General features: G+C 46.5%; 4 protein-coding genes across 4 annotated transcripts; all 4 read left to right on the top strand.

Annotated features, from left to right (window-relative positions):
* Positions 1-1451: 1451 nt before the first annotated feature.
* Positions 1452-7096, top strand: LOC147328730 (uncharacterized). Its single transcript, XM_086297334.1, has one exon. The coding sequence runs from the start codon at positions 2358-2360 to the stop codon at positions 4578-4580; it is 2223 nt and encodes a 740-aa protein (XP_086153460.1). The 5' UTR covers positions 1452-2357; the 3' UTR covers positions 4581-7096.
* A 143-nt stretch (positions 7097-7239) lies between these two features.
* On the top strand, positions 7240-12884 carry LOC147328729 (uncharacterized). The gene has a single exon (XM_086297332.1). It carries the CDS (start codon positions 8146-8148, stop codon positions 10366-10368), a length of 2223 nt encoding a protein of 740 aa, XP_086153458.1. The 5' UTR covers positions 7240-8145; the 3' UTR covers positions 10369-12884.
* Positions 12885-13027: 143 nt separating this feature from the next.
* Positions 13028-18672, top strand: LOC147328728 (uncharacterized). The gene has a single exon (XM_086297331.1). It carries the CDS (start codon positions 13934-13936, stop codon positions 16154-16156), a length of 2223 nt encoding a protein of 740 aa, XP_086153457.1. The 5' UTR covers positions 13028-13933; the 3' UTR covers positions 16157-18672.
* Positions 18673-18815: 143 nt separating this feature from the next.
* On the top strand, positions 18816-24472 carry LOC147328727 (uncharacterized). Its single transcript, XM_086297330.1, has one exon. The coding sequence runs from the start codon at positions 19722-19724 to the stop codon at positions 21942-21944; it is 2223 nt and encodes a 740-aa protein (XP_086153456.1). The 5' UTR covers positions 18816-19721; the 3' UTR covers positions 21945-24472.
* The last annotated feature ends 9 nt before the right edge of the window (positions 24473-24481 follow it).

Here is a 24481-nt window from a genome sequence, read left to right as displayed (position 1 = left end):
CAAGATTTTGAAGCATTTCTAACCACCCTGAATGAGCATAATGACTCAATTAAACTAAAATCCACAATTAGTAAAACCACAATTGATTTCTTGGACACAACCACTTTCAAAGGCCCAAATTTTTCACAGACCCACAAATTGGACATTAAAGTATTTTTCAAACCTACGGACACACATGCTTTGTTGTTTAAGACAAGCTTTCATCCAAAACATACGTTTGCTGGTTTAATTAAATCCCAATTATTAAGATTTCATAGAATCTGCACCCAGCAGACTGACTTCAAAACAGCAACCAAAATCCTATTCTCAGCTCTAACCACTAGGGGGTATTCTCGCTCTTTCCTCAGAAAATGCTTGAAATCATTCCTAGAAATCAAACCCATTGATCTAACCCCTATTTTGCCGGTGGTTGTGACATATGCCCCGTCAACATGCAAATTGATCAGAGTGGTTAAGAACAATTTCCAAAATCTTGTCCAGAAAACCCAATTACTGGGAGATTACAAGGTGATTGCTGCCTTCCGGAGGAATAGAAACTTAAGAGATTTCCTCATTAAGGCAAAAGTTTCACCTCTCTCTGACCCCAAACTCAGAGACCAAGGACAATTTTTTAAGCACCTAAAATGGTTGCGTAGTTTTTCCAATGGAAATGTATTTCACTCACAGTGTAAGGGTACTCCACGTTCCAAGAACTGTGTGTATTTGATTACCTGTAGCAAATGTGGAATTCAATATGTTGGTGAAACAGGTAACACACTCCTGACCAGATTCACCCAGCACAGATACAATGTGTTAAGGAAAAAGAACACACACACGTATGTGGTACAACATTTCTTGTCACATGGCTGGGAATCTGTCAGGGCCACAGTGACAGAGGCAAATCCCAGATGGACAACTCAGCAGAGGAGGAAGGCTGAGAGACTCTGGATTGCCAAATTAGACACTGTACACCCTAAAGGGTTAAATGAGAAACATTTTTAATGGACATAAAGCCCATATAATGTACATAGTTGTCTCTTCTCACTATTTCATTGTTACTGTGGAGGTCATTATTGTTATCATCATCATTGTCATCGTGATTATGCCTGTCTGTATATATTTGAAGTAGCATCCTGCCCCTGAGGTTCATCCTTAACCTAACCACTTTTAACCCTGGGCTGGACTTAGCCTCATTCATGAAGCCCAACCCTGAAACAAATCCTAAACCTAACCGCCTGTAACCCTATGCTGGGATGACCCTAGGCCCCAGACTCAACACCCTCTCTTTCTTCCCCTCTCCCTCTCTCTCGCTCTCCCTCTCTCTCTCTCTCTCTCTCTCTCTCTCTCTCTCTTCCTTGCTCTCTCGCTCTCCCTCTCGCTCCCTCTCTCCTTTGCTGGTCCTCCTTCTATCCCCCCTCCCCTCCTCCCCCCTCCCTCTCTTCCCCATCTCCCCCTCCCTCCCTCATCTGGAGGCCTCACACTCAGGATGCTATAATATCTCCCCTTTCCGGGGCTTCACGTGAAGGACATGGTTCCTTGAGCCAGGAGCAAGGAAGGCCAGTGCATTGGTGCCCGATTGCCTTCGGCAATCGGTCCCCCATTTTGCTTTTTCCCTAACCGGCCAGCGCCCCTTGTCGACCTACTCTGGGAGCCCTCTGTCTTTACACTGAAACACTCTGCGTGTGTATATACTCTATTATTGTACAATCATCAACGTGATTCCATTTGTGATGATTTTTCTTTGACCCTCATATGGAGGTTGATTTATTGTAAAGACATTGTATGTTTCTGTTCACAAGTTAAGGCCATTCTGTATGTATATATTTTTACATATTCATATCATCAACATGATATTGTTTGTGATGATGTTCCCTCAACTCTCATAGGCAGAGTAACTTGTTGTGAAAACTGTACATATATATATATATGTCTCTCCCGACAAATCATTGTACTTTACAAGGTCCCTGAACGCAACACACAGGCAAACGACCAATCATCTGGACTTCTTTAAAGGGACCTCTGATGCACGGAGCATGGACTCCTCTCATTGGTTGCTGAGACCCGCACAATTTGAAAATGGACTTGCGCAGTGTGGACACCTGCAAAATATATTGTATTCATGTATTATTACACTGTCTTCAGTTTCTGAGCAAGCCAGCCTGATGAAGGTTCATGCGAACCGAAACGTCGCGTTTTTGGCTTACTTTTACTGAGATTTGTTCATTTTGAATTTTTTGGTATTGAGCAAAAATAAAGCTCTTAGTTATTATACCCAGCTAAACGTGAGTGTCTTCAGTTTGCGCACAGCTGCTTAACATTACTGGCACGGTTACCAGTGACCAGTTGGTTAAGTTAAAGCCACGAGTGGGACCGCAAACATGCCCACGTTTACAGCAGAGGACCAGTGGACCACCGTCCGACGGCGTGGAAACCGGAGAGGAGATCGCGGCTTTACGAGCGGCCGGAGATCACCCCGACGGACCAGCTACCCGTCCCGCAACAGACGCCGGACCTACGCATCGGTGGTGAGAGGACGTGATTACCGGGATGAGAGAGAAATCCCACACGTATGGCAGCACAACCAGCGGAGAGAACGGCCGACTGGGGATCGCTATGCTGCCCAGCACAGAGATCGGACTGAACGAGAGCAGCGGTTTGAACGGGGGCGAGCCCAGGACAAACGAGGAGATCGCTACTTCACGAGCGACCGGAGGCCACCCCGACGGACCAGCTACCCGCCCCGCAATAGACGCCGGACCTACGCATCGGTAGTGAGAGGACGGGACCACCGGTATGAGAGAGAAATCCCGCACACATGGCAGCCGAACCAGCAGAGATGGCGAACGACTACGGACCGCTATACTGCCCGTCACCGAGAGCGGCGTTTTGAACAGAGACCAGCCCAGAATAGACGGTATGTGAAACACGCCAGATCCGAACGATCTGAGCCTCCCACAAACAAAATACCATCTGATGATCCGGACTTTTCTACCAAAGTGCGTATTATTCATAGACTTATCAAATCGGTCCACCACCTTAAAAATGTCTCAAGGGACGCATACCCGCCCTCTTTGAATAAAATAGCCCAGAACTTAATGACTGTTATTAAGCCGGCTGTTCCCAGTGAACGAACACAGATTCTGATTGAGGGTAATGCGCAAAACTGGGCGCACAACGCTATTTTAATCCTCCGTGAACATTATTCTGAGGCGATGGAGGAGGAGTTAAAAAGCCTTTTTGAGTTTCCCAGTCAGGACTGGAGGGGACCCTTTGAGGTGGCGACATCCTGGGCCAAACGTAACCTGGGCCGCCGCCTCCAACCTGAGTCATTAGAACAGACCGAGGCAGCCATCGTGGCGAGATTGGCAGACACCAGATCGGCAGGGCGGGGCCATACAGCCGGCGAGCCGAGACGACAACCAGAGGCGAGGGAGGACCTGATACAGCTCGACCCTGTCGAACCTCCGGTGGAGGTGTTGCAACCAGCTCCTTCCCACACGCGACCTGCCACACCACAGCCCAGCACCAGCCGGGCCATTAAAGTCACTGCGCAGATCCATGCTCCGCCTGCAGCGAGCGCAGTAACCATGGTGACAGCGACGACCATGACGGACCCCATCAGAGGTGACTGGTCGCCCGTCATAGAGAGACTGGGGGAGGAGGACGGTGACCTGAGGCCCACCACCACTCCTCAGGAAGATCCTCCTGAACCAGAGCCAGAACCAACGTCACCTAAAGACCAGAGAGTGAGAAGGGTCCTCGACGCTCTCCACGTGACCTCCACTGGGGAGAAGTCACCTCCAACCACTCAGCCTCCACAGCCTTCTGAGGACACGGATATCGAGGTACTGGACCTCACGCAGGGGGAATCCACCCCCACCAGATCCCAGAAGGGCGGAGGAACAGCGCCCGAACCTCCAACGGCTTCACACTCCAGCCAGCCACGCACTATTCCGGACAGGCTGAAATCCAGCGTACAGACCCGCCTACAGACGAGGAGAATCGAGGAATCCTCTTTATCTCCCCCCTCCTCACCATCTTCACCGGGACAACAGGTGCAGGCTCCAACGAGACACCACAACACGCACAGAAAACTGCAAGAGTGGAGTCTGCACATCAGGGAAATGACCCTGATCATGGGAGATTCAAATGTGTCCACATTCCCATCCTTTTCAGCAGATCACGTACAAATTGACAGTTTTCCTGGGGCAAAATGGTACCATGCACAGACTATACTGGAAAAAGCAACCTGTGAGGTAGACGTGGAAACCCTGGTGTTATCCTTTGGCTTAAACAATAGGTCACAAAGGGACAAGAACACGCCAATCATAGAACTGAAAAAAGCATTGAAGACAGCCGAGGAGAAATTTCCTGAGGCGGACATTTACATCCCAGTTGTTAACTTTTCCCCAGCTCTGCCCCAGAATGAACAGGAAACGCTGCTGTGCTTAAACACTTTCATTGCAGGCCTGGACAATCACATCCCTGCTCTTTCTGCCTCAATGTTTGATACAGAAAGAGACAATATCCATTGGACTGATAAAACAGCAATGTGTATGTTGAACCACTGGGGTGACTATGTAAATGTGACGTCCCCATGAGCCCAGCGACAAGGGAGGGGGTGAGTAATGGTGTCGTTAATTTGTCCAAACACTTTCAGCCTTCCACTGCTCAGAGGACCCTGTTAAACAGAGGCCTAAATTTTATTCCCACAAAAGGTTACAATAAAAACTTCTTGTTGCAATGTAAATATGACATACAACAATACCACAGAAGGGTAAAATTGGCCATATATTATGGGGAGAATTCTGATACAGAACCCCAGCCTTTCACTCCCAAATCTGACTGGTCTCCTTCCATGGGCCAGCTTCCACCTGAGGTATCCGCCTTGGTGAAGGCTGACTATGAATACTTTCAAAATCATTTTCATATTGATCGTATAAAACCCAATTTAATGGGGGAAGAAACCAAAGCCCTAAAAGAACTGAGGGAAAACAAACAAATAATTATAAAGCCAGCGGATAAAGGGAGTGCTGTAGTCATCCTGGACAGAGATCAGTATTTACAGGAGGGCTACAGACAACTAAATGACACAACATACTATTCAAAATTAAAAAAACCCATCTATTTGGAAACATTGCCCATTGTGGAGAAGATAATTTATAGTCTATATCAAAAGAAATTTATTAACATGAAACAAAAAAACTATTTGTTGGGCTCCTCTGAACCAAGAGGAAGGCTGTTTTATCTGTTGCCCAAAATCCATAAAGACCCAGAAAAGTGGTCCGTACCATTTGAGGTACCGCCCGGTCGTCCCATCGTGTCTGACTGTGAAAGTGAAACCTACCGTACAGCAGAATATTTGGATTTCTTCTTAAACCCCTTATCCACAAAACATGATAGCTACATTAAAGATACTTATGACTTTGTGGAAAAAGTGAAACAGATTGAGGTACCCGCTGAATCATTTCTCTTCTCCCTTGATATTGACAGTCTTTACACCAACATAGATATTAAGGAAGGAATTAACTCAATTAGGAATATTTTCCGTAAATATCCAGATAAGAAAAGACCTGAAAAAGAACTATTACAATTATTGGACATCAACCTCACGAGAAATGATTTTGAATTCAACGGGGACTTCTTTTTGCAGATAAAAGGGACAGCCATGGGCAAGAAATTTGCCCCAGCATATGCCAATATATTTATGGCTGAATGGGAAACTGTAGCCCTGGCAAAATGTGTTAAAAGACCACTTTATTACTATCGGTTTCTTGATGACATCTGGGGAGTATGGCAGCACTCTGAACAAGATTTTGAAGCATTTCTAACCACCCTGAATGAGCATAATGACTCAATTAAACTAAAATCCACAATTAGTAAAACCACAATTGATTTCTTGGACACAACCACTTTCAAAGGCCCAAATTTTTCACAGACCCACAAATTGGACATTAAAGTATTTTTCAAACCTACGGACACACATGCTTTGTTGTTTAAGACAAGCTTTCATCCAAAACATACGTTTGCTGGTTTAATTAAATCCCAATTATTAAGATTTCATAGAATCTGCACCCAGCAGACTGACTTCAAAACAGCAACCAAAATCCTATTCTCAGCTCTAACCACTAGGGGGTATTCTCGCTCTTTCCTCAGAAAATGCTTGAAATCATTCCTAGAAATCAAACCCATTGATCTAACCCCTATTTTGCCGGTGGTTGTGACATATGCCCCGTCAACATGCAAATTGATCAGAGTGGTTAAGAACAATTTCCAAAATCTTGTCCAGAAAACCCAATTACTGGGAGATTACAAGGTGATTGCTGCCTTCCGGAGGAATAGAAACTTAAGAGATTTCCTCATTAAGGCAAAAGTTTCACCTCTCTCTGACCCCAAACTCAGAGACCAAGGACAATTTTTTAAGCACCTAAAATGGTTGCGTAGTTTTTCCAATGGAAATGTATTTCACTCACAGTGTAAGGGTACTCCACGTTCCAAGAACTGTGTGTATTTGATTACCTGTAGCAAATGTGGAATTCAATATGTTGGTGAAACAGGTAACACACTCCTGACCAGATTCACCCAGCACAGATACAATGTGTTAAGGAAAAAGAACACACACACGTATGTGGTACAACATTTCTTGTCACATGGCTGGGAATCTGTCAGGGCCACAGTGACAGAGGCAAATCCCAGATGGACAACTCAGCAGAGGAGGAAGGCTGAGAGACTCTGGATTGCCAAATTAGACACTGTACACCCTAAAGGGTTAAATGAGAAACATTTTTAATGGACATAAAGCCCATATAATGTACATAGTTGTCTCTTCTCACTATTTCATTGTTACTGTGGAGGTCATTATTGTTATCATCATCATTGTCATCGTGATTATGCCTGTCTGTATATATTTGAAGTAGCATCCTGCCCCTGAGGTTCATCCTTAACCTAACCACTTTTAACCCTGGGCTGGACTTAGCCTCATTCATGAAGCCCAACCCTGAAACAAATCCTAAACCTAACCGCCTGTAACCCTATGCTGGGATGACCCTAGGCCCCAGACTCAACACCCTCTCTTTCTTCCCCTCTCCCTCTCTCTCGCTCTCCCTCTCTCTCTCTCTCTCTCTCTCTCTCTCTCTCTCTTCCTTGCTCTCTCGCTCTCCCTCTCGCTCCCTCTCTCCTTTGCTGGTCCTCCTTCTATCCCCCCTCCCCTCCTCCCCCCTCCCTCTCTTCCCCATCTCCCCCTCCCTCCCTCATCTGGAGGCCTCACACTCAGGATGCTATAATATCTCCCCTTTCCGGGGCTTCACGTGAAGGACATGGTTCCTTGAGCCAGGAGCAAGGAAGGCCAGTGCATTGGTGCCCGATTGCCTTCGGCAATCGGTCCCCCATTTTGCTTTTTCCCTAACCGGCCAGCGCCCCTTGTCGACCTACTCTGGGAGCCCTCTGTCTTTACACTGAAACACTCTGCGTGTGTATATACTCTATTATTGTACAATCATCAACGTGATTCCATTTGTGATGATTTTTCTTTGACCCTCATATGGAGGTTGATTTATTGTAAAGACATTGTATGTTTCTGTTCACAAGTTAAGGCCATTCTGTATGTATATATTTTTACATATTCATATCATCAACATGATATTGTTTGTGATGATGTTCCCTCAACTCTCATAGGCAGAGTAACTTGTTGTGAAAACTGTACATATATATATATATGTCTCTCCCGACAAATCATTGTACTTTACAAGGTCCCTGAACGCAACACACAGGCAAACGACCAATCATCTGGACTTCTTTAAAGGGACCTCTGATGCACGGAGCATGGACTCCTCTCATTGGTTGCTGAGACCCGCACAATTTGAAAATGGACTTGCGCAGTGTGGACACCTGCAAAATATATTGTATTCATGTATTATTACACTGTCTTCAGTTTCTGAGCAAGCCAGCCTGATGAAGGTTCATGCGAACCGAAACGTCGCGTTTTTGGCTTACTTTTACTGAGATTTGTTCATTTTGAATTTTTTGGTATTGAGCAAAAATAAAGCTCTTAGTTATTATACCCAGCTAAACGTGAGTGTCTTCAGTTTGCGCACAGCTGCTTAACATTACTGGCACGGTTACCAGTGACCAGTTGGTTAAGTTAAAGCCACGAGTGGGACCGCAAACATGCCCACGTTTACAGCAGAGGACCAGTGGACCACCGTCCGACGGCGTGGAAACCGGAGAGGAGATCGCGGCTTTACGAGCGGCCGGAGATCACCCCGACGGACCAGCTACCCGTCCCGCAACAGACGCCGGACCTACGCATCGGTGGTGAGAGGACGTGATTACCGGGATGAGAGAGAAATCCCACACGTATGGCAGCACAACCAGCGGAGAGAACGGCCGACTGGGGATCGCTATGCTGCCCAGCACAGAGATCGGACTGAACGAGAGCAGCGGTTTGAACGGGGGCGAGCCCAGGACAAACGAGGAGATCGCTACTTCACGAGCGACCGGAGGCCACCCCGACGGACCAGCTACCCGCCCCGCAATAGACGCCGGACCTACGCATCGGTAGTGAGAGGACGGGACCACCGGTATGAGAGAGAAATCCCGCACACATGGCAGCCGAACCAGCAGAGATGGCGAACGACTACGGACCGCTATACTGCCCGTCACCGAGAGCGGCGTTTTGAACAGAGACCAGCCCAGAATAGACGGTATGTGAAACACGCCAGATCCGAACGATCTGAGCCTCCCACAAACAAAATACCATCTGATGATCCGGACTTTTCTACCAAAGTGCGTATTATTCATAGACTTATCAAATCGGTCCACCACCTTAAAAATGTCTCAAGGGACGCATACCCGCCCTCTTTGAATAAAATAGCCCAGAACTTAATGACTGTTATTAAGCCGGCTGTTCCCAGTGAACGAACACAGATTCTGATTGAGGGTAATGCGCAAAACTGGGCGCACAACGCTATTTTAATCCTCCGTGAACATTATTCTGAGGCGATGGAGGAGGAGTTAAAAAGCCTTTTTGAGTTTCCCAGTCAGGACTGGAGGGGACCCTTTGAGGTGGCGACATCCTGGGCCAAACGTAACCTGGGCCGCCGCCTCCAACCTGAGTCATTAGAACAGACCGAGGCAGCCATCGTGGCGAGATTGGCAGACACCAGATCGGCAGGGCGGGGCCATACAGCCGGCGAGCCGAGACGACAACCAGAGGCGAGGGAGGACCTGATACAGCTCGACCCTGTCGAACCTCCGGTGGAGGTGTTGCAACCAGCTCCTTCCCACACGCGACCTGCCACACCACAGCCCAGCACCAGCCGGGCCATTAAAGTCACTGCGCAGATCCATGCTCCGCCTGCAGCGAGCGCAGTAACCATGGTGACAGCGACGACCATGACGGACCCCATCAGAGGTGACTGGTCGCCCGTCATAGAGAGACTGGGGGAGGAGGACGGTGACCTGAGGCCCACCACCACTCCTCAGGAAGATCCTCCTGAACCAGAGCCAGAACCAACGTCACCTAAAGACCAGAGAGTGAGAAGGGTCCTCGACGCTCTCCACGTGACCTCCACTGGGGAGAAGTCACCTCCAACCACTCAGCCTCCACAGCCTTCTGAGGACACGGATATCGAGGTACTGGACCTCACGCAGGGGGAATCCACCCCCACCAGATCCCAGAAGGGCGGAGGAACAGCGCCCGAACCTCCAACGGCTTCACACTCCAGCCAGCCACGCACTATTCCGGACAGGCTGAAATCCAGCGTACAGACCCGCCTACAGACGAGGAGAATCGAGGAATCCTCTTTATCTCCCCCCTCCTCACCATCTTCACCGGGACAACAGGTGCAGGCTCCAACGAGACACCACAACACGCACAGAAAACTGCAAGAGTGGAGTCTGCACATCAGGGAAATGACCCTGATCATGGGAGATTCAAATGTGTCCACATTCCCATCCTTTTCAGCAGATCACGTACAAATTGACAGTTTTCCTGGGGCAAAATGGTACCATGCACAGACTATACTGGAAAAAGCAACCTGTGAGGTAGACGTGGAAACCCTGGTGTTATCCTTTGGCTTAAACAATAGGTCACAAAGGGACAAGAACACGCCAATCATAGAACTGAAAAAAGCATTGAAGACAGCCGAGGAGAAATTTCCTGAGGCGGACATTTACATCCCAGTTGTTAACTTTTCCCCAGCTCTGCCCCAGAATGAACAGGAAACGCTGCTGTGCTTAAACACTTTCATTGCAGGCCTGGACAATCACATCCCTGCTCTTTCTGCCTCAATGTTTGATACAGAAAGAGACAATATCCATTGGACTGATAAAACAGCAATGTGTATGTTGAACCACTGGGGTGACTATGTAAATGTGACGTCCCCATGAGCCCAGCGACAAGGGAGGGGGTGAGTAATGGTGTCGTTAATTTGTCCAAACACTTTCAGCCTTCCACTGCTCAGAGGACCCTGTTAAACAGAGGCCTAAATTTTATTCCCACAAAAGGTTACAATAAAAACTTCTTGTTGCAATGTAAATATGACATACAACAATACCACAGAAGGGTAAAATTGGCCATATATTATGGGGAGAATTCTGATACAGAACCCCAGCCTTTCACTCCCAAATCTGACTGGTCTCCTTCCATGGGCCAGCTTCCACCTGAGGTATCCGCCTTGGTGAAGGCTGACTATGAATACTTTCAAAATCATTTTCATATTGATCGTATAAAACCCAATTTAATGGGGGAAGAAACCAAAGCCCTAAAAGAACTGAGGGAAAACAAACAAATAATTATAAAGCCAGCGGATAAAGGGAGTGCTGTAGTCATCCTGGACAGAGATCAGTATTTACAGGAGGGCTACAGACAACTAAATGACACAACATACTATTCAAAATTAAAAAAACCCATCTATTTGGAAACATTGCCCATTGTGGAGAAGATAATTTATAGTCTATATCAAAAGAAATTTATTAACATGAAACAAAAAAACTATTTGTTGGGCTCCTCTGAACCAAGAGGAAGGCTGTTTTATCTGTTGCCCAAAATCCATAAAGACCCAGAAAAGTGGTCCGTACCATTTGAGGTACCGCCCGGTCGTCCCATCGTGTCTGACTGTGAAAGTGAAACCTACCGTACAGCAGAATATTTGGATTTCTTCTTAAACCCCTTATCCACAAAACATGATAGCTACATTAAAGATACTTATGACTTTGTGGAAAAAGTGAAACAGATTGAGGTACCCGCTGAATCATTTCTCTTCTCCCTTGATATTGACAGTCTTTACACCAACATAGATATTAAGGAAGGAATTAACTCAATTAGGAATATTTTCCGTAAATATCCAGATAAGAAAAGACCTGAAAAAGAACTATTACAATTATTGGACATCAACCTCACGAGAAATGATTTTGAATTCAACGGGGACTTCTTTTTGCAGATAAAAGGGACAGCCATGGGCAAGAAATTTGCCCCAGCATATGCCAATATATTTATGGCTGAATGGGAAACTGTAGCCCTGGCAAAATGTGTTAAAAGACCACTTTATTACTATCGGTTTCTTGATGACATCTGGGGAGTATGGCAGCACTCTGAACAAGATTTTGAAGCATTTCTAACCACCCTGAATGAGCATAATGACTCAATTAAACTAAAATCCACAATTAGTAAAACCACAATTGATTTCTTGGACACAACCACTTTCAAAGGCCCAAATTTTTCACAGACCCACAAATTGGACATTAAAGTATTTTTCAAACCTACGGACACACATGCTTTGTTGTTTAAGACAAGCTTTCATCCAAAACATACGTTTGCTGGTTTAATTAAATCCCAATTATTAAGATTTCATAGAATCTGCACCCAGCAGACTGACTTCAAAACAGCAACCAAAATCCTATTCTCAGCTCTAACCACTAGGGGGTATTCTCGCTCTTTCCTCAGAAAATGCTTGAAATCATTCCTAGAAATCAAACCCATTGATCTAACCCCTATTTTGCCGGTGGTTGTGACATATGCCCCGTCAACATGCAAATTGATCAGAGTGGTTAAGAACAATTTCCAAAATCTTGTCCAGAAAACCCAATTACTGGGAGATTACAAGGTGATTGCTGCCTTCCGGAGGAATAGAAACTTAAGAGATTTCCTCATTAAGGCAAAAGTTTCACCTCTCTCTGACCCCAAACTCAGAGACCAAGGACAATTTTTTAAGCACCTAAAATGGTTGCGTAGTTTTTCCAATGGAAATGTATTTCACTCACAGTGTAAGGGTACTCCACGTTCCAAGAACTGTGTGTATTTGATTACCTGTAGCAAATGTGGAATTCAATATGTTGGTGAAACAGGTAACACACTCCTGACCAGATTCACCCAGCACAGATACAATGTGTTAAGGAAAAAGAACACACACACGTATGTGGTACAACATTTCTTGTCACATGGCTGGGAATCTGTCAGGGCCACAGTGACAGAGGCAAATCCCAGATGGACAACTCAGCAGAGGAGGAAGGCTGAGAGACTCTGGATTGCCAAATTAGACACTGTACACCCTAAAGGGTTAAATGAGAAACATTTTTAATGGACATAAAGCCCATATAATGTACATAGTTGTCTCTTCTCACTATTTCATTGTTACTGTGGAGGTCATTATTGTTATCATCATCATTGTCATCGTGATTATGCCTGTCTGTATATATTTGAAGTAGCATCCTGCCCCTGAGGTTCATCCTTAACCTAACCACTTTTAACCCTGGGCTGGACTTAGCCTCATTCATGAAGCCCAACCCTGAAACAAATCCTAAACCTAACCGCCTGTAACCCTATGCTGGGATGACCCTAGGCCCCAGACTCAACACCCTCTCTTTCTTCCCCTCTCCCTCTCTCTCGCTCTCCCTCTCTCTCTCTCTCTCTCTCTCTCTCTCTCTCTCTTCCTTGCTCTCTCGCTCTCCCTCTCGCTCCCTCTCTCCTTTGCTGGTCCTCCTTCTATCCCCCCTCCCCTCCTCCCCCCTCCCTCTCTTCCCCATCTCCCCCTCCCTCCCTCATCTGGAGGCCTCACACTCAGGATGCTATAATATCTCCCCTTTCCGGGGCTTCACGTGAAGGACATGGTTCCTTGAGCCAGGAGCAAGGAAGGCCAGTGCATTGGTGCCCGATTGCCTTCGGCAATCGGTCCCCCATTTTGCTTTTTCCCTAACCGGCCAGCGCCCCTTGTCGACCTACTCTGGGAGCCCTCTGTCTTTACACTGAAACACTCTGCGTGTGTATATACTCTATTATTGTACAATCATCAACGTGATTCCATTTGTGATGATTTTTCTTTGACCCTCATATGGAGGTTGATTTATTGTAAAGACATTGTATGTTTCTGTTCACAAGTTAAGGCCATTCTGTATGTATATATTTTTACATATTCATATCATCAACATGATATTGTTTGTGATGATGTTCCCTCAACTCTCATAGGCAGAGTAACTTGTTGTGAAAACTGTACATATATATATATATGTCTCTCCCGACAAATCATTGTACTTTACAAGGTCCCTGAACGCAACACACAGGCAAACGACCAATCATCTGGACTTCTTTAAAGGGACCTCTGATGCACGGAGCATGGACTCCTCTCATTGGTTGCTGAGACCCGCACAATTTGAAAATGGACTTGCGCAGTGTGGACACCTGCAAAATATATTGTATTCATGTATTATTACACTGTCTTCAGTTTCTGAGCAAGCCAGCCTGATGAAGGTTCATGCGAACCGAAACGTCGCGTTTTTGGCTTACTTTTACTGAGATTTGTTCATTTTGAATTTTTTGGTATTGAGCAAAAATAAAGCTCTTAGTTATTATACCCAGCTAAACGTGAGTGTCTTCAGTTTGCGCACAGCTGCTTAACATTACTGGCACGGTTACCAGTGACCAGTTGGTTAAGTTAAAGCCACGAGTGGGACCGCAAACATGCCCACGTTTACAGCAGAGGACCAGTGGACCACCGTCCGACGGCGTGGAAACCGGAGAGGAGATCGCGGCTTTACGAGCGGCCGGAGATCACCCCGACGGACCAGCTACCCGTCCCGCAACAGACGCCGGACCTACGCATCGGTGGTGAGAGGACGTGATTACCGGGATGAGAGAGAAATCCCACACGTATGGCAGCACAACCAGCGGAGAGAACGGCCGACTGGGGATCGCTATGCTGCCCAGCACAGAGATCGGACTGAACGAGAGCAGCGGTTTGAACGGGGGCGAGCCCAGGACAAACGAGGAGATCGCTACTTCACGAGCGACCGGAGGCCACCCCGACGGACCAGCTACCCGCCCCGCAATAGACGCCGGACCTACGCATCGGTAGTGAGAGGACGGGACCACCGGTATGAGAGAGAAATCCCGCACACATGGCAGCCGAACCAGCAGAGATGGCGAACGACTACGGACCGCTATACTGCCCGTCACCGAGAGCGGCGTTTTGAACAGAGACCAGCCCAGAATAGACGGTATGTGAAACACGCCAGATCCGAACGATCTGAGCCTCCCACAAACAAAATACCATCTGATGATCCGGACTTTTCTACCAAAGTGCGTATTATTCATAGACTTATCAAATCGGTCCACCACCTTAAAAATGTCTCAAGGGACGCATACCCGCCCTCTTTGAATAAAATAGCCCAGAACTTAATGACTGTTATTAAGCCGGCTGTTCCCAGTGAACGAACACAGATTCTGATTGAGGGTAATGCGCAAAACTGGGCGCACAACGCTATTTTAATCCTCCGTGAACATTATTCTGAGGCGATGGAGGAGGAGTTAAAAAGCCTTTTTGAGTTTCCCAGTCAGGACTGGAGGGGACCCTTTGAGGTGGCGACATCCTGGGCCAAACGTAACCTGGGCCGCCGCCTCCAACCTGAGTCATTAGAACAGACCGAGGCAGCCATCGTGGCGAGATTGGCAGACACCAGATCGGCAGGGCGGGGCCATACAGCCGGCGAGCCGAGACGACAACCAGAGGCGAGGGAGGACCTGATACAGCTCGACCCTGTCGAACCTCCGGTGGAGGTGTTGCAACCAGCTCCTTCCCACACGCGACCTGCCACACCACAGCCCAGCACCAGCCGGGCCATTAAAGTCACTGCGCAGATCCATGCTCCGCCTGCAGCGAGCGCAGTAACCATGGTGACAGCGACGACCATGACGGACCCCATCAGAGGTGACTGGTCGCCCGTCATAGAGAGACTGGGGGAGGAGGACGGTGACCTGAGGCCCACCACCACTCCTCAGGAAGATCCTCCTGAACCAGAGCCAGAACCAACGTCACCTAAAGACCAGAGAGTGAGAAGGGTCCTCGACGCTCTCCACGTGACCTCCACTGGGGAGAAGTCACCTCCAACCACTCAGCCTCCACAGCCTTCTGAGGACACGGATATCGAGGTACTGGACCTCACGCAGGGGGAATCCACCCCCACCAGATCCCAGAAGGGCGGAGGAACAGCGCCCGAACCTCCAACGGCTTCACACTCCAGCCAGCCACGCACTATTCCGGACAGGCTGAAATCCAGCGTACAGACCCGCCTACAGACGAGGAGAATCGAGGAATCCTCTTTATCTCCCCCCTCCTCACCATCTTCACCGGGACAACAGGTGCAGGCTCCAACGAGACACCACAACACGCACAGAAAACTGCAAGAGTGGAGTCTGCACATCAGGGAAATGACCCTGATCATGGGAGATTCAAATGTGTCCACATTCCCATCCTTTTCAGCAGATCACGTACAAATTGACAGTTTTCCTGGGGCAAAATGGTACCATGCACAGACTATACTGGAAAAAGCAACCTGTGAGGTAGACGTGGAAACCCTGGTGTTATCCTTTGGCTTAAACAATAGGTCACAAAGGGACAAGAACACGCCAATCATAGAACTGAAAAAAGCATTGAAGACAGCCGAGGAGAAATTTCCTGAGGCGGACATTTACATCCCAGTTGTTAACTTTTCCCCAGCTCTGCCCCAGAATGAACAGGAAACGCTGCTGTGCTTAAACACTTTCATTGCAGGCCTGGACAATCACATCCCTGCTCTTTCTGCCTCAATGTTTGATACAGAAAGAGACAATATCCATTGGACTGATAAAACAGCAATGTGTATGTTGAACCACTGGGGTGACTATGTAAATGTGACGTCCCCATGAGCCCAGCGACAAGGGAGGGGGTGAGTAATGGTGTCGTTAATTTGTCCAAACACTTTCAGCCTTCCACTGCTCAGAGGACCCTGTTAAACAGAGGCCTAAATTTTATTCCCACAAAAGGTTACAATAAAAACTTCTTGTTGCAATGTAAATATGACATACAACAATACCACAGAAGGGTAAAATTGGCCATATATTATGGGGAGAATTCTGATACAGAACCCCAGCCTTTCACTCCCAAATCTGACTGGTCTCCTTCCATGGGCCAGCTTCCACCTGAGGTATCCGCCTTGGTGAAGGCTGACTATGAATACTTTCAAAATCATTTTCATATTGATCGTATAAAACCCAATTTAATGGGGGAAGAAACCAAAGCCCTAAAAGAACTGAGGGAAAACAAACAAATAATTATAAAGCCAGCGGATAAAGGGAGTGCTGTAGTCATCCTGGACAGAGATCAGTATTTACAGGAGGGCTACAGACAACTAAATGACACAACATACTATTCAAAATTAAAAAAACCCATCTATTTGGAAACATTGCCCATTGTGGAGAAGATAATTTATAGTCTATATCAAAAGAAATTTATTAACATGAAACAAAAAAACTATTTGTTGGGCTCCTCTGAACCAAGAGGAAGGCTGTTTTATCTGTTGCCCAAAATCCATAAAGACCCAGAAAAGTGGTCCGTACCATTTGAGGTACCGCCCGGTCGTCCCATCGTGTCTGACTGTGAAAGTGAAACCTACCGTACAGCAGAATATTTGGATTTCTTCTTAAACCCCTTATCCACAAAACATGATAGCTACATTAAAGATACTTATGACTTTGTGGAAAAAGTGAAACAGATTGAGGTACCCGCTGAATCATTTCTCTTCTCCCTTGATATTGACAGTCTTTACACCAACATAGATATTAAGGAAGGAATTAACTCAATTAGGAATATTTTCCGTAAATATCCAGATAAGAAAAGACCTGAAAAAGAACTATTACAATTATTGGACATCAACCTCACGAGAAATGATTTTGAATTCAACGGGGACTTCTTTTTGCAGATAAAAGGGACAGCCATGGGCAAGAAATTTGCCCCAGCATATGCCAATATATTTATGGCTGAATGGGAAACTGTAGCCCTGGCAAAATGTGTTAAAAGACCACTTTATTACTATCGGTTTCTTGATGACATCTGGGGAGTATGGCAGCACTCTGAACAAGATTTTGAAGCATTTCTAACCACCCTGAATGAGCATAATGACTCAATTAAACTAAAATCCACAATTAGTAAAACCACAATTGATTTCTTGGACACAACCACTTTCAAAGGCCCAAATTTTTCACAGACCCACAAATTGGACATTAAAGTATTTTTCAAACCTACGGACACACATGCTTTGTTGTTTAAGACAAGCTTTCATCCAAAACATACGTTTGCTGGTTTAATTAAATCCCAATTATTAAGATTTCATAGAATCTGCACCCAGCAGACTGACTTCAAAACAGCAACCAAAATCCTATTCTCAGCTCTAACCACTAGGGGGTATTCTCGCTCTTTCCTCAGAAAATGCTTGAAATCATTCCTAGAAATCAAACCCATTGATCTAACCCCTATTTTGCCGGTGGTTGTGACATATGCCCCGTCAACATGCAAATTGATCAGAGTGGTTAAGAACAATTTCCAAAATCTTGTCCAGAAAACCCAATTACTGGGAGATTACAAGGTGATTGCTGCCTTCCGGAGGAATAGAAACTTAAGAGATTTCCTCATTAAGGCAAAAGTTTCACCTCTCTCTGACCCCAAACTCAGAGACCAAGGACAATTTTTTAAGCACCTAAAATGGTTGCGTAGTTTTTCCAATGGAAATGTATTTCACTCACAGTGTAAGGGTACTCCACGTTCCAAGAACTGTGTGTATTTGATTACCTGTAGCAAATGTGGAATTCAATATGTTGGTGAAACAGGTAACACACTCCTGACCAGATTCACCCAGCACAGATACAATGTGTTAAGGAAAAAGAACACACACACGTATGTGGTACAACATTTCTTGTCACATGGCTGGGAATCTGTCAGGGCCACAGTGACAGAGGCAAATCCCAGATGGACAACTCAGCAGAGGAGGAAGGCTGAGAGACTCTGGATTGCCAAATTAGACACTGTACACCCTAAAGGGTTAAATGAGAAACATTTTTAATGGACATAAAGCCCATATAATGTACATAGTTGTCTCTTCTCACTATTTCATTGTTACTGTGGAGGTCATTATTGTTATCATCATCATTGTCATCGTGATTATGCCTGTCTGTATATATTTGAAGTAGCATCCTGCCCCTGAGGTTCATCCTTAACCTAACCACTTTTAACCCTGGGCTGGACTTAGCCTCATTCATGAAGCCCAACCCTGAAACAAATCCTAAACCTAACCGCCTGTAACCCTATGCTGGGATGACCCTAGGCCCCAGACTCAACACCCTCTCTTTCTTCCCCTCTCCCTCTCTCTCGCTCTCCCTCTCTCTCTCTCTCTCTCTCTCTCTCTCTCTCTCTTCCTTGCTCTCTCGCTCTCCCTCTCGCTCCCTCTCTCCTTTGCTGGTCCTCCTTCTATCCCCCCTCCCCTCCTCCCCCCTCCCTCTCTTCCCCATCTCCCCCTCCCTCCCTCATCTGGAGGCCTCACACTCAGGATGCTATAATATCTCCCCTTTCCGGGGCTTCACGTGAAGGACATGGTTCCTTGAGCCAGGAGCAAGGAAGGCCAGTGCATTGGTGCCCGATTGCCTTCGGCAATCGGTCCCCCATTTTGCTTTTTCCCTAACCGGCCAGCGCCCCTTGTCGACCTACTCTGGGAGCCCTCTGTCTTTACACTGAAACACTCTGCGTGTGTATATACTCTATTATTGTACAATCATCAACGTGATTCCATTTGTGATGATTTTTCTTTGACCCTCATATGGAGGTTGATTTATTGTAAAGACATTGTATGTTTCTGTTCACAAGTTAAGGCCATTCTGTATGTATATATTTTTACATATTCATATCATCAACATGATATTGTTTGTGATGATGTTCCCTCAACTCTCATAGGCAGAGTAACTTGTTGTGAAAACTGTACATATATATATATATGTCTCTCCCGACAAATCATTGTACTTTACAAGGTCCCTGAACGCAACACACAGGCAAACGACCAATCATCTGGACTTCTTTAAAGGGACCTCTGATGCACGGAGCATGGACTCCTCTCATTGGTTGCTGAGACCCGCACAATTTGAAAATGGACTTGCGCAGTGTGGACACCTGCAAAATATATTGTATTCATGTATTATTACACTGTCTTCAGTTTCTGAGCAAGCCAGCCTGATGAAGGTTCATGCGAACCGAAACGTCGCGTTTTTGGCTTACTTTTACTGAGATTTGTTCATTTTGAATTTTTTGGTATTGAGCAAAAATAAAGCTCTTAGTTATTATACCCAGCTAAACGTGAGTGTCTTCAGTTTGCGCACAGCTGCTTAACATTACTGGCACGGTTACCAGTGACCAGTTGGTTAAGTTAAAGCCACGAGTGGGACCGCAAACATGCCCACGTTTACAGCAGAGGACCAGTGGACCACCGTCCGACGGCGTGGAAACCGGAGAGGAGATCGCGGCTTTACGAGCGGCCGGAGATCACCCCGACGGACCAGCTACCCGTCCCGCAACAGACGCCGGACCTACGCATCGGTGGTGAGAGGACGTGATTACCGGGATGAGAGAGAAATCCCACACGTATGGCAGCACAACCAGCGGAGAGAACGGCCGACTGGGGATCGCTATGCTGCCCAGCACAGAGATCGGACTGAACGAGAGCAGCGGTTTGAACGGGGGCGAGCCCAGGACAAACGAGGAGATCGCTACTTCACGAGCGACCGGAGGCCACCCCGACGGACCAGCTACCCGCCCCGCAATAGACGCCGGACCTACGCATCGGTAGTGAGAGGACGGGACCACCGGTATGAGAGAGAAATCCCGCACACATGGCAGCCGAACCAGCAGAGATGGCGAACGACTACGGACCGCTATACTGCCCGTCACCGAGAGCGGCGTTTTGAACAGAGACCAGCCCAGAATAGACGGTATGTGAAACACGCCAGATCCGAACGATCTGAGCCTCCCACAAACAAAATACCATCTGATGATCCGGACTTTTCTACCAAAGTGCGTATTATTCATAGACTTATCAAATCGGTCCACCACCTTAAAAATGTCTCAAGGGACGCATACCCGCCCTCTTTGAATAAAATAGCCCAGAACTTAATGACTGTTATTAAGCCGGCTGTTCCCAGTGAACGAACACAGATTCTGATTGAGGGTAATGCGCAAAACTGGGCGCACAACGCTATTTTAATCCTCCGTGAACATTATTCTGAGGCGATGGAGGAGGAGTTAAAAAGCCTTTTTGAGTTTCCCAGTCAGGACTGGAGGGGACCCTTTGAGGTGGCGACATCCTGGGCCAAACGTAACCTGGGCCGCCGCCTCCAACCTGAGTCATTAGAACAGACCGAGGCAGCCATCGTGGCGAGATTGGCAGACACCAGATCGGCAGGGCGGGGCCATACAGCCGGCGAGCCGAGACGACAACCAGAGGCGAGGGAGGACCTGATACAGCTCGACCCTGTCGAACCTCCGGTGGAGGTGTTGCAACCAGCTCCTTCCCACACGCGACCTGCCACACCACAGCCCAGCACCAGCCGGGCCATTAAAGTCACTGCGCAGATCCATGCTCCGCCTGCAGCGAGCGCAGTAACCATGGTGACAGCGACGACCATGACGGACCCCATCAGAGGTGACTGGTCGCCCGTCATAGAGAGACTGGGGGAGGAGGACGGTGACCTGAGGCCCACCACCACTCCTCAGGAAGATCCTCCTGAACCAGAGCCAGAACCAACGTCACCTAAAGACCAGAGAGTGAGAAGGGTCCTCGACGCTCTCCACGTGACCTCCACTGGGGAGAAGTCACCTCCAACCACTCAGCCTCCACAGCCTTCTGAGGACACGGATATCGAGGTACTGGACCTCACGCAGGGGGAATCCACCCCCACCAGATCCCAGAAGGGCGGAGGAACAGCGCCCGAACCTCCAACGGCTTCACACTCCAGCCAGCCACGCACTATTCCGGACAGGCTGAAATCCAGCGTACAGACCCGCCTACAGACGAGGAGAATCGAGGAATCCTCTTTATCTCCCCCCTCCTCACCATCTTCACCGGGACAACAGGTGCAGGCTCCAACGAGACACCACAACACGCACAGAAAACTGCAAGAGTGGAGTCTGCACATCAGGGAAATGACCCTGATCATGGGAGATTCAAATGTGTCCACATTCCCATCCTTTTCAGCAGATCACGTACAAATTGACAGTTTTCCTGGGGCAAAATGGTACCATGCACAGACTATACTGGAAAAAGCAACCTGTGAGGTAGACGTGGAAACCCTGGTGTTATCCTTTGGCTTAAACAATAGGTCACAAAGGGACAAGAACACGCCAATCATAGAACTGAAAAAAGCATTGAAGACAGCCGAGGAGAAATTTCCTGAGGCGGACATTTACATCCCAGTTGTTAACTTTTCCCCAGCTCTGCCCCAGAATGAACAGGAAACGCTGCTGTGCTTAAACACTTTCATTGCAGGCCTGGACAATCACATCCCTGCTCTTTCTGCCTCAATGTTTGATACAGAAAGAGACAATATCCATTGGACTGATAAAACAGCAATGTGTATGTTGAACCACTGGGGTGACTATGTAAATGTGACGTCCCCATGAGCCCAGCGACAAGGGAGGGGGTGAGTAATGGTGTCGTTAATTTGTCCAAACACTTTCAGCCTTCCACTGCTCAGAGGACCCTGTTAAACAGAGGCCTAAATTTTATTCCCACAAAAGGTTACAATAAAAACTTCTTGTTGCAATGTAAATATGACATACAACAATACCACAGAAGGGTAAAATTGGCCATATATTATGGGGAGAATTCTGATACAGAACCCCAGCCTTTCACTCCCAAATCTGACTGGTCTCCTTCCATGGGCCAGCTTCCACCTGAGGTATCCGCCTTGGTGAAGGCTGACTATGAATACTTTCAAAATCATTTTCATATTGATCGTATAAAACCCAATTTAATGGGGGAAGAAACCAAAGCCCTAAAAGAACTGAGGGAAAACAAACAAATAATTATAAAGCCAGCGGATAAAGGGAGTGCTGTAGTCATCCTGGACAGAGATCAGTATTTACAGGAGGGCTACAGACAACTAAATGACACAACATACTATTCAAAATTAAAAAAACCCATCTATTTGGAAACATTGCCCATTGTGGAGAAGATAATTTATAGTCTATATCAAAAGAAATTTATTAACATGAAACAAAAAAACTATTTGTTGGGCTCCTCTGAACCAAGAGGAAGGCTGTTTTATCTGTTGCCCAAAATCCATAAAGACCCAGAAAAGTGGTCCGTACCATTTGAGGTACCGCCCGGTCGTCCCATCGTGTCTGACTGTGAAAGTGAAACCTACCGTACAGCAGAATATTTGGATTTCTTCTTAAACCCCTTATCCACAAAACATGATAGCTACATTAAAGATACTTATGACTTTGTGGAAAAAGTGAAACAGATTGAGGTACCCGCTGAATCATTTCTCTTCTCCCTTGATATTGACAGTCTTTACACCAACATAGATATTAAGGAAGGAATTAACTCAATTAGGAATATTTTCCGTAAATATCCAGATAAGAAAAGACCTGAAAAAGAACTATTACAATTATTGGACATCAACCTCACGAGAAATGATTTTGAATTCAACGGGGACTTCTTTTTGCAGATAAAAGGGACAGCCATGGGCAAGAAATTTGCCCCAGCATATGCCAATATATTTATGGCTGAATGGGAAACTGTAGCCCTGGCAAAATGTGTTAAAAGACCACTTTATTACTATCGGTTTCTTGATGACATCTGGGGAGTATGGCAGCACTCTGAACAAGATTTTGAAGCATTTCTAACCACCCTGAATGAGCATAATGACTCAATTAAACTAAAATCCACAATTAGTAAAACCACAATTGATTTCTTGGACACAACCACTTTCAAAGGCCCAAATTTTTCACAGACCCACAAATTGGACATTAAAGTATTTTTCAAACCTACGGACACACATGCTTTGTTGTTTAAGACAAGCTTTCATCCAAAACATACGTTTGCTGGTTTAATTAAATCCCAATTATTAAGATTTCATAGAATCTGCACCCAGCAGACTGACTTCAAAACAGCAACCAAAATCCTATTCTCAGCTCTAACCACTAGGGGGTATTCTCGCTCTTTCCTCAGAAAATGCTTGAAATCATTCCTAGAAATCAAACCCATTGATCTAACCCCTATTTTGCCGGTGGTTGTGACATATGCCCCGTCAACATGCAAATTGATCAGAGTGGTTAAGAACAATTTCCAAAATCTTGTCCAGAAAACCCAATTACTGGGAGATTACAAGGTGATTGCTGCCTTCCGGAGGAATAGAAACTTAAGAGATTTCCTCATTAAGGCAAAAGTTTCACCTCTCTCTGACCCCAAACTCAGAGACCAAGGACAATTTTTTAAGCACCTAAAATGGTTGCGTAGTTTTTCCAATGGAAATGTATTTCACTCACAGTGTAAGGGTACTCCACGTTCCAAGAACTGTGTGTATTTGATTACCTGTAGCAAATGTGGAATTCAATATGTTGGTGAAACAGGTAACACACTCCTGACCAGATTCACCCAGCACAGATACAATGTGTTAAGGAAAAAGAACACACACACGTATGTGGTACAACATTTCTTGTCACATGGCTGGGAATCTGTCAGGGCCACAGTGACAGAGGCAAATCCCAGATGGACAACTCAGCAGAGGAGGAAGGCTGAGAGACTCTGGATTGCCAAATTAGACACTGTACACCCTAAAGGGTTAAATGAGAAACATTTTTAATGGACATAAAGCCCATATAATGTACATAGTTGTCTCTTCTCACTATTTCATTGTTACTGTGGAGGTCATTATTGTTATCATCATCATTGTCATCGTGATTATGCCTGTCTGTATATATTTGAAGTAGCATCCTGCCCCTGAGGTTCATCCTTAACCTAACCACTTTTAACCCTGGGCTGGACTTAGCCTCATTCATGAAGCCCGACCCTGAAACAAATCCTAAACCTAACCGCCTGTAACCCTATGCTGGGATGACCCTAGGCCCCAGACTCAACACCCTCTCTTTCTTCCCCTCTCCCTCTCTCTCGCTCTCCCTCTCTCTCTCTCTCTCTCTCTCTCTCTCTCTCT

The sequence above is a fragment of the Aulonocara sp. 'chitande type north' Nkhata Bay genome, linkage group LG6 (assembly GCF_057382095.1).
Source record: "Aulonocara sp. 'chitande type north' Nkhata Bay isolate Kocher_YH1m ecotype deep benthic linkage group LG6, A_spYH_male_GT1.1, whole genome shotgun sequence".
In the NCBI taxonomy this organism is placed as follows: domain Eukaryota; kingdom Metazoa; phylum Chordata; class Actinopteri; order Cichliformes; family Cichlidae; genus Aulonocara; species Aulonocara sp. 'chitande type north' Nkhata Bay.
This window is presented reverse-complemented; position numbering and strand designations above follow the sequence as displayed.